The sequence below is a fragment of the Dunckerocampus dactyliophorus genome, chromosome 8 (assembly GCF_027744805.1).
Source record: "Dunckerocampus dactyliophorus isolate RoL2022-P2 chromosome 8, RoL_Ddac_1.1, whole genome shotgun sequence".
Taxonomy (NCBI): domain Eukaryota; kingdom Metazoa; phylum Chordata; class Actinopteri; order Syngnathiformes; family Syngnathidae; genus Dunckerocampus; species Dunckerocampus dactyliophorus.
Genome location: NC_072826.1, coordinates 10,426,566 through 10,440,484, shown reverse-complemented (window position 1 = coordinate 10,440,484; position 13,919 = coordinate 10,426,566). Strand labels below are relative to the sequence as shown.

The 13,919-nt window shown below is 42.5% G+C and overlaps 1 protein-coding gene across 2 annotated transcripts; it reads left to right on the top strand.

Annotated features, from left to right (window-relative positions):
* Nucleotides 1-407: 407 nt before the first annotated feature.
* LOC129186971 (adenosine receptor A1-like) lies at nt 408-11,686 on the top strand. 2 transcript variants are annotated; one of them, XM_054785775.1, is made up of 3 exons: nt 408-980; nt 6,626-6,920; nt 8,579-11,686. In XM_054785775.1, exons 1-3 carry the CDS (start codon nt 640-642, stop codon nt 8,957-8,959), a joined length of 1,017 nt encoding a protein of 338 aa, XP_054641750.1. In that variant the 5' UTR covers nt 408-639; the 3' UTR covers nt 8,960-11,686. The 2 variants fall into 2 exon arrangements, with proteins under 2 accessions (XP_054641750.1, XP_054641751.1); XM_054785776.1 differs by lacking the exon at nt 408-980 and adding an exon at nt 6,214-6,521.
* The last annotated feature ends 2,233 nt before the right edge of the window (nt 11,687-13,919 follow it).

Genomic DNA, 13,919 nt, shown 5'->3' with positions numbered 1-13,919 from the left:
GTGTGAGATGTTAAACTTTGTGTTGATTGTCTCTACATCTGTCTCGATTTAGCACAGAAACATTTTCAATTCAGTGGAATGATACTGTACATCCCCCTCCTGCATTTGAACTTTTTGGTTGGATGCATCATGGGAGGATGACTTAGCATTGAGCTCCGATAAATAATTCCCTTATTAACTACTGGCTCGGGTTAAATGAGACATATCAACAGTAAAGCAGACACACGCAAACGTCTGCTGGATAATATTCCCCAAACATGATAAGATGCGATGTTGCAATCATTAAAGTGACTCATCTTTACGCGGAGCTATTACTGACTGTCAAGCTTTTTGTGAAGGCTTTGAAATTCTCCATTGTGAAACGTGCTTTTGTGACTCATTCGGTGTTCATCAGCAAGACTGGAGGAGCCACTTCTCATTCTCCAGTAGTCACTTACTAGGAGCATGTGTCGACCAAGTTCTGCGTCTGCTGCGCATCTCCCCATTCAGGACTAGAGAGAATAGAACAAAAAAAAAATAGATGAATATAAAACCGAGCGGACACCTCAGCGGGAGCAGTTGTTTGGATCTATTTGAGCGGGGCTTCACTCAGGCAGGAGTGTCGGGCTGGTCCCCTCAGAGCGCGCAGCCTACCCGAACATGACTTGGGTTCTGCCCTCGTCCAAAGCCCTCTACATGGGCATGGAGGTGCTCATCGCCGTGTCGTCGGTCGTCGGTAACGTGATGGTGGTATGGGCCGTGCGCATCAACCGGTCGCTACGGGATACCACGTTTTGCTTCATTGTGTCCCTGGCCTTGGCTGACATTGCGGTTGGTGCTCTCGTTATCCCCCTCGCCATCACCATCAGCATCGGACTCCAGACGCACTTCTACAGCTGCCTGCTGGTCGCCTGCACCGTGCTGGTCCTCACGCAAAGTTCCATCCTTGCCCTGCTGGCCATCGCCATCGACCGCTATCTGCGAGTGAAAATACCCATGAGGTAGGACTCCACTTGATAGCACCTTATTCACTGAGAGGCAGACGGCTTTTGTGTCTGGATCGCAGCCACGGTGTTCATGTTTATTTCACCTTGCACGAGTACAAGGAAGGGTAACTGCATGCAAATAGTTGGCAAAGGTACATGAATCTGGCCGGTCCTCTCTGCACTATGTCAACGACACCCTGTCATGTGCAAAATTCATAGAGTAACTCCCAGCTGCTTATTTAAAGGAAATGGAACAAAGAGATGCACACATTGTACTATAAAAGGAGTGTAATTGATACACTGTATAGGAGCAAAATATATTTTATAACTACTGTACCGTATTTCAAACAACTTTTAGAAATGGAAAAGTAAATGTTCCAAAGCAACACGCAGACATGTACACACAATAAACTATCAGAGATAAATAGACTGTTTTATTTCCATGACTCAGGGTTGTCCAAAGTCTGGCATGTGGGTCAATTGCGGCCCACATCTCTTATTTTAATTGGCCTGCTGCATTTTCAAAATATTGAATGAAAACGTTACAAGATATCACACGATTATGAATGTAACAGTAACAACAATACCCAAGTATTTGCTTTATAGTACAAATACATTTATATACTGCATTTGTAAGAAATGTATCCCACAGGACTGCGATCTATCTGCGGCGTTTGTGACATCGTCTATTTTGCATGAATGGGCATGACACAAAAACTCAGAGAGTGTGTCAGTGTGTGGACAAGTAAAAGGGAGCTTTTGGGTTTGTGTCATAAGAAATGTCAGTAGATCATGAAGTTAGTGACTTTTGGTTTTGTTTCAGTTCATGCAGCGGTAGATGCATGCGTGCGCCTTGTAACAAGCACGGCGATTAAAGGGGACCTATTACGCTTTTCCTCTTTTCTGACCTATAAATGTTGTTACAATTTTGTATTCTCGTGTTAAACGATGGCAACGCGTAAGATTATGAGGTTTGTGCATTTGGAAGTGAGACCTGAAAGTAGTTTTGGACGGCTCTGCAGTTTTTTTAACACCGAGTTCCATTGACGTCAATGCAACCAGGACTTCTTTGTATTGGCAAGCCCAGCACCCCCGCTCTGCTTTGCTCTGTTCACGGTGTCAGCACGTTGACAAATGGCTCCCAGGAAATGTTTGTCCGGGTGTGCCTAAAGAGGCAAGCATCAGGCACAAGTGGCTGGAGTTGCTGATTCCCGGCCAGCAAGAGAAAAATATCTGTCAACGCCACTTCACACGAGACTGTTTTGTGAACATGGCCCAATACGAAGCTGGACTATCCGCCAAACTGTTGCTGAAGTCTGACACCTTTCCAACTTGGTCGTGTTGAAGAGTCAGAAGAGCAAGCTGTAAGTCACAATTTATCAGTGTCCTAACTGTTTATTTTGTGTAAATGATTGGACAAAAGGGGTTCAGCAGCTGTCCGGAAGTCCTCGGGAGCGCTTAGGAGTACCTGGAGGAGGACTGGGGGTGGAGTAAATCACACAGACTTTTTGGGCGGGAGGCAGGAAACACTTCACGAAGAGGTGCAGAGTCTGGAAGATCTAGAAAGCTTTCTGTGCGGGTTATTGTGTGTAGCTGCAGTTGAGAGACACAGTCTCCCTAACGTGTCCTGGGTCTTCCCCGAGGCCTCCTACTGGTTGGACGTGCCCTGAACACCTCCCCTGGGAGGCGTCCAGGGGACATCCTGACCAGATGCCCAAGCCACCTCATCTGGCTCCTCTCAATGTGGAGGAGCAGCAGTTCTACTCCGAGCTTCTCCCAGATGACAGTGTTTCTCACCTTATCTCTTAAGAGAGAGCCCAGCCACCCTACGGAGAAAACTCATTTTGGCCGCTTCTACCCGCAGTCTTGTCCTTTTGGTCACTACCCAAAGCTCCTGACTATAAGTGAGGATAGGAATGTAGATCGTCTGGTAAATTGAGAGCTTTGCCTTTCGGCTCAGCTCCGTCTTCACCACAACGGACCGATGCAGAGTCCGCATCACTGCAGACGTCGCACCAATTCGCTTGTCGATCTCGCGTTCCATCCTTCCCTCACTCATGAACAAGACCCCGAGGTACTTAAACTCCTCCACTTAGGGCAGGGTCTCATCCCTGACCCGGAGATGGCACTCCACCTATTTCCAAGCGAGAACCATGGACTCGGACTTGGACCTGCTGACTCTCATCCAAGCCGCTTCACACCCAGCTGCGAACCGATACAGTGAGAGTTGAATGTCACGGCTTAATGAAGCCAGCAGGACCACATCATCTGCAAAAAGCAGAGACCCAATCCTGCAGCCACCTGAATGGAACCCCTCAACGCCCTGTTCTGGACCTAGAAATTCTGTCCATAAAAGTAATGAACAGAATTGGTCACAAAGGGTCCAACCCTCACTGGAAACGGGGCCGACTTATTGCCAGCAATGCGAACCAAACTCTGACACCGGTCCGACAGGGAACGAACCGCCTGAATTAGGTGGTCCGTTACCCCATATTCCCGGACTACTACCCACAGAATTCCTCGAGGAACACGGTCGAATGCCTTCTCCAAGACCACAAAACACATGTAGACCGGTTGGGAAAACTCCCATGCACCCTCAAGGACCCTGGCAAAAGTGTAGAGCTGTCTCCAGAACCACTGAATAAACCTTACCAGGAAGGCTGAGAAGTGTGATCCCATGATAGCTGGAACACACCCTCCCGTCCCCCTTCTTAAAAAGGGGGACCACCACACCAGTCTGCCAATCCATGGGTACCGCCCCCGATGTCCACGCAACGCTGCAGAGTCGTGTCAACCAAGACACGGCCACAGCATCCAGGGCCTTAAATAACTCTGGGCGGATCTCATCCACGAGGAGTTTTTTGACCACCTCGACAAACAGGTCCTAGGACAAAGAGTGGCTCAACAGACCCCAATGAAGAGGCACAACTTTGGACCAAGATTTCCCTCACCCGGACGCAGGTCACCGGGGCCCCCCTCTGGAGCCAGGCCTGGAGGTGGGGCACGATGGTGAGCGTCTGGTGGCTGGGCCTGCACCCATGGGGTCCGGCCGGGCAAAGCCCGAAGAGGGAACACGGGTCCCCCCTCCCATGAGCTCACCACTAGTGGGAGGGGCCAAAGGGGTCGGGTGCAGAGTCAGCTGGGTGGCGGCTGAAGGCGGGGGCCTTGGCGGTCCGATCCTTGGTTGCAGAAGCTAGCTTTTGGCATGTGGAATGTCACGTCTCTGGTGGGCAAAAAAATAATTCTACAGAATATTTTATGGTGTCCTCTGCTCACCGCATGCTGACCCTGTCAACGTTGGAACTAAAAATCAATTCATTTTGCCTTTAAACATAACTGAAGCAGCTGTGGAAAATATCCATCCATCCATTTGCAGAAGTGAAAAGAGAAAGCGCTGCTGCAGCTCAATATTGACCCAAATAGAATTAGGGATTGAAGAAAAACAAAACAAAAGAACAATCAGATGTCTTGATGGCTTGCTGGAGGGGAAAAGGAAGTTAGTGAGGAGTTGGACAGGAAGCTTTTAGAGTGGATTTATTTGGTGCTGGACAAACCCAGGATTGTGTGGAAACATGATAAAAGAAAAGGCCAAGCTACCTTTCAGTGATTGATGGAGACCATCATACAATTTAAAATCATATATTGTAATAACATTATTTAAATAAGTATATACTGTTATTTAATATAGTATTTCATAGACATTTTTTTGCATTTTACATCTCTCTTATACTGTATGATAAAACTGTTCTCACTGTACTCGATTACACAATTTACTAAATGTAAAATTAGCACAAAAAACAGCAAAAGAGGAGAAATGGAGATAGAAACATAGATAGAGCTGTTGAAGACATATTGCAAATATGATTATTTCTTGGCATGCTGCTTCTGTCACATAATATCACAATTGGATTTTCGATTCAGTTTTGTAGAATGATGGCATCATATTAGAAAACTTCAGGTTTGACCATTTGACAATCGGCCTGGAAGATTCTGGCAAAGAATGCATGATTGGTCAATAGGCTCATGCTGGCCGCTTGATGGATTGCATAATTTCTCAACTCGGCAGTGGACACGCACACAAAAACACCAGCGGAAATCACTTTCCGTCAGGACGTCAATGGTGTTTACACACTGCCAACAATTCTTAGCTGAATATTTCTTATTGTTTGGATGTTTATTGCTGCAAGGTTTTAGAGTAATTGTTTCATGAAAATTGCTGAATTATTCTAATCCTTTAGCAAATACAATATTCTCATAATGCAATATCAAGCATACTCTCAACTTGGTGGAGGTTGCATCCTCAAGTACCCTGCGCTGGTATTTTGGCAACATTAGTCAGGAATGAAGACGACATCTGTTGAGACTGTGGAAGACGTTTTAGGAGACACTGATGTCTTTTTAAAGCACATGTTGCTAGGATGCAAACCTCCATGAAGAGAGGTCTCCTTTGAATGTCTGATAATGCATTGTTTACTTTGCTGTGGAGATAAATTTAGAAATTACAAGTCAAAGGGTTTTTTTTATGTCTATGGCTGACCTGTAGGTGTACTGAGCTTTACAAGCAGCTGGGCTCCGTTACAGGAGATGCGATGACAAAACAAAAACGGACTCAGATTTGGGAAGAGATTGTTCATGCAGGGCTGAGTGGTCATTGAGTAGTCCTGGGTGAACTGGCTGTGAGCGAGAGTGCTTTGTTTAACAGACTTTTAAAAAAGCAAAAATCAAAGCCAGTGAGAGTGTAGACAGACAAATTCATTTTCAAGACTTTTACCCGACAAGTGTCTAATCCAGCAATATGAATACCAGGCCCACAGTTAATGTTGTCACTGCATAAAAAAAACGACTCCCGGGTTTTACCTCAAAGCTTTTTGTACCTGGTCCTTCAGTGGGGACTTAATACCACCATCACGTCACAATTATACAAACCATCAATAATACATAAAAACGCAATACAACAAAGTGTGACAGATACCTCAGCGTTTGTGTACCAGCTTCTTCCAGTGACATGGGATGATAATCCCTGAAAGTTTGTCCTAATCCCTTACATTCCGAAGCAACCCAATAAGCACTACAGTCATGGAAAAAAATATTAGACCACCCTTGTTTCTTCAGTTTATTGATCCATTTTAATGCCTGGCACAACTAAAGGCACATTTGTTTGGACAAATATAATGATGATAACAAATAAAGCTCATTTAATATCTGATATCTAGCAACGTCCATGGTTTTCTTAATAATAACCAAAATCACTTAAGTTCTTACATGAATAGCTACAGCACTGTACTGCCAAAACATGGAAAGCTTATGAGCTATTTTTGTTGTCATCGTCATATTTGTCCAAACAAAAGGTACCTTTAGTTGTATCAGACATTAAAATGCACAAGAAACTAAAGAACCAAGGGTGGTCCAATCATTTTTTCCATTACCGTATATGTCACATTTCTACTAACTACAGCTAATTAGTTTTTGTTTGAGGTCCTTCAATTTTTTTGTGAAGACAGGCTGAAAGTAGTTATTGGTGACAATGGATATTCACAATGCCTGCATGACTATAATGTAAGAGTTGAGAGAACACTGGCGGAGAAATGGCACTACAATCAACATACTGTACAGTACAGTGACAGGGGTAAACACTTTGTTCTTCTTCCTCGTCGTCATAGCTACAAGCGAGTGGTGACCCCTCGACGAGCTGGCACGGCCGTGTTGCTGTGTTGGCTGGTGTCCATCCTAGTGGGCCTCACACCTATGTTCGGCTGGAATAACTTACAGCGTCTCCGTGACAATGGCTCCCTTGTCACAGACGACCTCGTGGTGATCTGCCAGTTTGAGACAGTCATCAGCATGGACTATATGGTCTACTTCAACTTCTTCGGCTGGTTGCTGCCCCCTCTGCTCCTCATGCTCGTCATCTATGTGGAGATTTTCTACATGATTCATAAGCAGCTCAACAAGAAGGTGAGACATTCTTCTTCACATTCACAATGGTTTAGCATTGGTAAGGAGGGGTAGTTCAAGGGATAGTTCAGATTTTTTGACTTGAAGCTGTGTGACATCCCAATCAGCAGTGTAGTGCATCAACATTGACTTACCCCCCCCCCCCGCTTCGTCCCGTGAGCAGAGTTCTGGTTGAATATCGGTGATGAGGAACGTAGTTCTAGCTAGTTGGTGGGGACACTTAGAGTAAGTGAAGAGTTGGGCTTCTCAAAACAATATGCGTTCAAAAGAGTAATACATTTGCATCACAAAAATTCCTCCTTGAAAAAAAGCAGACCTCACAATCGCTCGGCGTTACTTTCTCTCCCGTTGTATCACTGCGCGCTGTTGCCTGTCCATTGTTGTGTATGTGTTGCACAGTGTTTACATGCACGGATGAAGACGGCTGCAAGGCGAGAGTCCCGAGTGAGCGTGCCTTCATCTGCTGTTCATCTTTTTCTCCAGTTGCCGTCTAACGTTCGTAACTCTGGGCCACACGCTGTATTTTGAAGATCGGATAATATCGGCTTCCGCCATGAGATCGGGCCGATCCAGTTGCCGTATAACATTCGTAACTCTGGGCCACACTCCAACATGGTAGGTGCGGCAATGCCCCTCAAAGCTGGTTGCCCCACGACTCCCGCCATCTGCAAGAAGAAGAAAATGCAACACCACCGTGCAGACATGGTGTACGATGGTGGTTAGTTTCACGTTGGATATTTGGCTCCGTAGCTACATCGGTAGTTGCCCCTCACTGTGCCCGGACTGCTGTGTTATGGTGCGGTGAGCTCGCACAGGTGCCGCTGTAACCGCCGGTTGTTTATATCAGGGACCGTCAATAAATTACTATTACGTTGAAGAGAGTTTGTTAAAAAAAAAGGCATATATTCTAAATCATACTACAAATTGAGCTATAACCATGTCAAATGATTAGTCCTACTCTGTAAGTACTTTGCCTGCCCATTTTTTCCAATTTGAACTTTTATTGGATGGACTTTTATTGGATCTTTTATTGCATTATGGACCTGACTCACAGAGGTTTGTTACAAAAGCCAGACAACATTGTTGGTCATGCTGTGAAATAAAAAAGTCAATTCAGCAATACTTTGGATGCATTATTTTTAATGCTTTGAAGAGCTATTTTCATAACCATATTCAATTCCACAAATTCATATTTGTAACATCCATCCATCCATTTTCTATACCGCTTCTCCTCTTATGGTCGCGGGGGCATGCTGGAGCCTGTCCCAGCTGACTTCGGGCAACAGGCGGGGTACACCCTGGACTGGTCGCCAGCCAATCTCAGATGTTTGTAACAAAAGATTATTATTTTTTTTAAAAAGATCGATACCAGATAGGATCGGTAGACTATAAAAAACATTGGATCGGATCGGAAGCCCAAAAATGTGGATCGGGACATCCATACTGGCAAGGAGGGATTACATTACAGTAATTGTTTGACGTTGTGTACCTTTGCGGTGCATGCCCAATAATACCGTGGTCCACCTCTTCCAAGCAGTGTATCAAATTCGAGTTTGATTCAAAGCACTCGCATTGGCCAAAAGAAATGACATGAGGTGCCAAGTGTCTGAGTGGCGTTGTGCATTAAGTATATACTGTATGCTGTTGTCTTTGTGCAGGTGACAGTGAGCCACGCAGACCCCAGTCAGTACTTTGGCAAGGAGCTCAAGCTCGCCAAGTCCTTGGCCCTCGTTCTTTTACTCTTTGCGGTGAGCTGGCTTCCCCTTCACATCCTCAACTGCATCACCCTCTTTTGTCCCGAGTGTGACAAGCCGGGATTCCTCATTTACATCGCCATCCTCCTAACCCATGGCAACTCCGCCGTCAATCCCATCGTGTATGCTTTCCGCATTAAGAAATTCCGCACAGCCTTCAGCAAAATCTGGAAACAGTATGTTCTGTGTCGGGATTCGGTTGGTCAGCTTCCTCAGAGAGGAAGTCAGAGAAGACAGAGCACTGAGAGGAGGCTGAGGCACATGGATGATGATGATGATGTGTGACCCTTGGCACCAAGCAATGACTCTGTCTCAGTACAGTGTTTAGCACTCTAAAAGCTTGAGGAATTACAAATGGACCTTAGTTAAAGGACGTCAGACAGCTGACTGTGGATCTACTCTATCCAGAACTCTATGTCCCCCGTCCCCTATTTGGAGCTACTACAGCAAGTCAACTGCATGAGTGGTTTTGGCTTAATTTTTACACCGGATGCCCTTCCTGACGCAACCCTGGCTGGGAATCACACTCACGCCCTCTGCCATGAAAGGCAGAAGCGCGTACCATCGCGCCACAAGGGACCTCATCCGGAACTCTCTATGAGAATAGGATAATCAGACACTGACTCAGATGGGAACGTTTTTGTTTATGTCTCTACCAGCTACAATTTATTGATGATGTCATATGGGAGAAGGGGCTTATCATGAATTTGAATGACTACACGTACAGTAGATATTTTGAGTCACACGAAGTACGACAGTATGCACTCTTCCTCTTTTTTGTTTGTACAACAGCTGAACTTAAGTGCGCCACATTTTGGATTCCATTTTAAGGAATGTGATATTGGCTTCACAAACAGAATTTGGTTAACTTGTGATGGGCAAAAGGCCAACCAGATGCTTTTAGAGGGAGAAGGCTGAAGCAGGAATGTTGCCTGCATGGATGCAAAAATGTTACGTCTTGGCATGAGGAAAAATCCATGGTAAAGGTTTGACTGTACTGTGCTGGGGTCAGAGTGACACAGGTACCCGTCATTCTTAATTGGTATCCACACTTCAGATACAAATTTTAAGATCGGTTGAACAAGTGCAAGAATTTACATTTTGCACTGTTGGATTTTAAGGAGTTTATTAGTAGAGCTTCAAAATGCAAAAATAAAAAATGGGAGTGCGACGAAAAAATGTTGCAAACAACCATTAAAGTGAAGTAGGCTGTTCATCAGAGTCGGTAATGAGTAGCTGCGCCATTCTTGTTTATCAGCTAAAAATGTGTGTGGGCATGCTTGATGTTAGTGTTTCCAGGAGGCTGGTGGGAATGGGAATGAGGTGAAGATGGCTTCACAGAGGGCATCCACTGTCTGGAACTCATGTCCATTTTTGTAAACTTCCCTTGCCATCCATCCCCAAATGGAGATACTGTATTATATATAGTAGTTTTAATGCAATAAAATAAGAATATGAAAGTTAGCAAACAAAATAATAATCAGAAAATTAATGTATTTTAAAGGATACCCCTTTAACTAAAAGCAAGTTAAATCTTTCCAAAAATAACATAAATCAAGGCACAAGAAACACAAATATATTCTTATGTACATTTTTTAATACATGAATTATCTACTCAGAGATGGGTGGAGTAGCCAACAAAACAACTGTACTCATTTAAGAGTATTGTTATTTCACTACAGTTTTATTCAAGAAAAAGATATGTGATGTTACACATATCGGTATTGATATCGGAATCGGAAATTGAGAGTTCGACAATATCGGCATATCAGTTTTCGGCAAAAAAGCCAATATCGGACATCCCTAATTAAAACCCTTACTCACAGATGCCGTCTGATGGCTATTGGCCTGCACTCGGCGCCAGTAACAACCTTCATGTGGGCCGAGGATCGTCCTGTGTCTTGCTTAGGCAGCTCAAAAATCCCACCATGTTCAAAGAGAGAAAATTTTTTTGCCTTTGCCATCATGACCGTGTGAATACCGAACAGAAAATGGCACATTTGATCAACTGTTGAACAGCCTATTTCACTTTAATGGTTTCCAATAAATAGCTTTCTTTTTTTGTCGCACTCCCATTTCTGCTTTTTTCATTTTGCAGTTCTGCTTAGAACCGCTGAGAACTGCTTAGAAGATCTAACAGAGCAAAATGTAAATTCTTGCAATTTTTCAACTGGTCTTAAAATGTTGTTTTCGGAGTGTATCTTTATTGGTGTGTTGTGTATGAACACAAGCCAAGTTCATTTGGCTGAAAACACCCTATCAACGTTCAACACCGATGCGTCTTTTTAATACTAAAACGTGCTGCAGCTGAATTACTTTTGCTGTGAATGTCACTCGCTCCCTAAAATGTAATGTGATCGAAGGCGACCACTTCGTGTCGCAGAACAGATTGTACTCATCCGTAAGTGTGAAATCTTGTGCGAGTGTGTGATGGAATTACATACGGTCTATCCCAAAGTGATTCACAACCTGGCCTATTTTGAGTTAAGTGATCATTTTTTGGTGAATGGCTATCTTTGAGCAGGAAATGACACCAGAAAATAGCAGAAAGGCGTGGTACTGTCCTTATTTGACCATTTCAAAAATGCATTTCTGAGCACATCATTGAGGAACAAAAATGAAAACTAAATCAATATCACAAGAACAGGAGAACTGAAAGTGTATCATAAATGTATGGAAAATGTCACCGTTATGGTGAATGAATAATTCTCAGTGTACAAGAACAATACTTATGGGAAATATTTTTCAATGATCTACAATGTTTTTCCCCTTCCTTACGTCAGGTGCAGCGAAAAAAGAAGACTTGTTTTAACAAATAAGAATTCACTTGATGCAAGATTTGGCCAGTGTGTGAATAATTTTGGGTGCGGGTGTAAGTACGGTGTGTTTCTGTTTGATGTGTCTGCAGCAGGCATCATGGGATTTGTCTGAAATCATCAAAACATCGAAACATTATCACTTGAACTACGGTATTCAGTGTTCACCCTTTGTGGCACTGTGTAGAATATACTGTAGAACACAAATATATATATATATATATATATACATATATATATATATATATATATATATATATACATATATATATATATATATATACATATATATATATACATATATATATATGTATATATATATATATATATATATATATATATATATATATATATATATATATATATGTATATACACTTATATATTGTGGTAGATGTTGTCTTTGAATACAGCTTTTTGAAGGGTAATTTATGTCTTTCGTCGTAAAATGCTTTTAAGAACCACTATTTGTAGAAATTATTTTAATTTATTGAACATTTCAAAGCAGGCAAGTACAAGTCGACTTTTCATGTCTGAGCTTGACAGTTATAGTTGTAATTTAATATTGATGTAGCCTCCCTATGACGTGTTGGAAACAGGTAAACATTAAATTATTACATGTGGAAAATGGGTGTCCAAAGTGTGGGCTGGGAGCCATTTTTGGGCCGCTGCTTGTTTTTTAATGGCCCTCTGCATATTGGGAAAATAGAAACAATTAATTATTAATGCTTTGTCACCGATAACAACACAAAGCTACCCTATTTGTTTAAATAAGTAAGCATACAGTATATTGGCCTACACTGGATTAGTTTTAGCATTTTTAATATACAAAATGCATCAGTGGTCCCCCGCATCCTTGAAATTCTCTGTAAGTGGCCCTCAATGGAAAAAGTTTGGACACTCCGGTTCATGCCAGTGATTCTCAAACATTTACAAGTACCATCACAAAAATATTTTGCTTTGCAACTTCCACCGTTTCTGTTACCTCCGCATACCACGGTTTACCTTTGAATGTGAATGTATGTGAATTGTATTCACAGGTAATTGGCTTGAAGTGTGAAGTGATTAAACATTTCAGCAAAGGAAAATGTAATTTGAATTCAGTTTCAGCAAATGTTTGGTTAATAAAATTGTATTTGTACTCTTTATTTCATATGTATATGTCCCTAATATAATCTTATTTTGATATATGTTTAAAAAAAAATCTGTGGTGTTCCTGAGTGCTAGATGCAGCCTGGTGTCACAGTTGGAAAGTGAATTGTTTACGCAGTATTGTTCGTTTTGTCAGTTGTTTTCTGCAGTACCCATATTGGCCACAAGAGGCAAAAAGCACAGTTTTCATTTTCTGGTTAAACTCATGATTCAAACCCTCGCTCTGATTAAACCACAAACAGGAAATTGCTCAGAATTTACAAAACTAGATACGACTGTATTTCGGATCAAAACAAGACAACGTAAATACAAGCACTTAATCTATTTCCTGTATTTTGCTGATCGCGCCGCAGTCATCAAAGACAAGTGTGAGGGAGACGGTGGTGCATGTCTGCCTCTAGGGGCCAAAGTGAGTATTACATAATAGAAATGTACAAAAAGCCCAACAGTCATCATGGGGACCGATGGGCAACCAAAGAAATGTATGAGATAAAACAATTCAGTGTGTGATCATAAAATTATGATTTATTTTTGCTTTATGGGAAGAGGAACGGTAATAAAAGGGGGGTTATTCGTATTCTACACACACTGTAGTGTCTGTTTTAATGTTTTTCTCGAGCAGTCTGATAAATCAAGTGTTGAAACTGTGCCATATTTGAAGAAATACACTACCACAGGAAAACGTAGTGTAAATATAGTACACAGTAAGTAGCTATTGTATTGCTCTCTACGTATACACAATTTCCCCCACCCAATTAAGACAGCTATGTTGTCCACTTGAATAAATAATGTCGTACCTCAAATAAACCTTTTTTCAACAGGTGGCTGTTATTACTTTGACACAAACATGTGGCACTGTGGACGCCACGAGCAGCACACTCACTACCTGCTTGCCCAACATGGCATCTGTAAAGCTGAAGACGACAATGACTTTTATGATGTCTTCCTGACAAAAGGCTTTTGTGTGCAGAAAAAGTATCAAAGAGTGACAGAGGAGGTAATACAGTCATGGAAAAAATGATTAGACCACCCTTGTTTCTTCAGTTTCTTGTTCATTTTAATGCCTGGTAAAACTAAAGGTACTTAAAAAAAAATATATAACAATGACAACAAAATAGCTCATAAGAGTTACATTTTCTGGCAGTACAATGCTCTAGCTATTCATGGGAGAATTAAGTGATTTTGGTTATTATCAAGAAGTTATTACCCCCCCCAAAAAGCTAAGGTTTGCAACGTCTTTGGATTTTGCAAGAAGGGCGCAAAACTTGAGCAGCCAGAC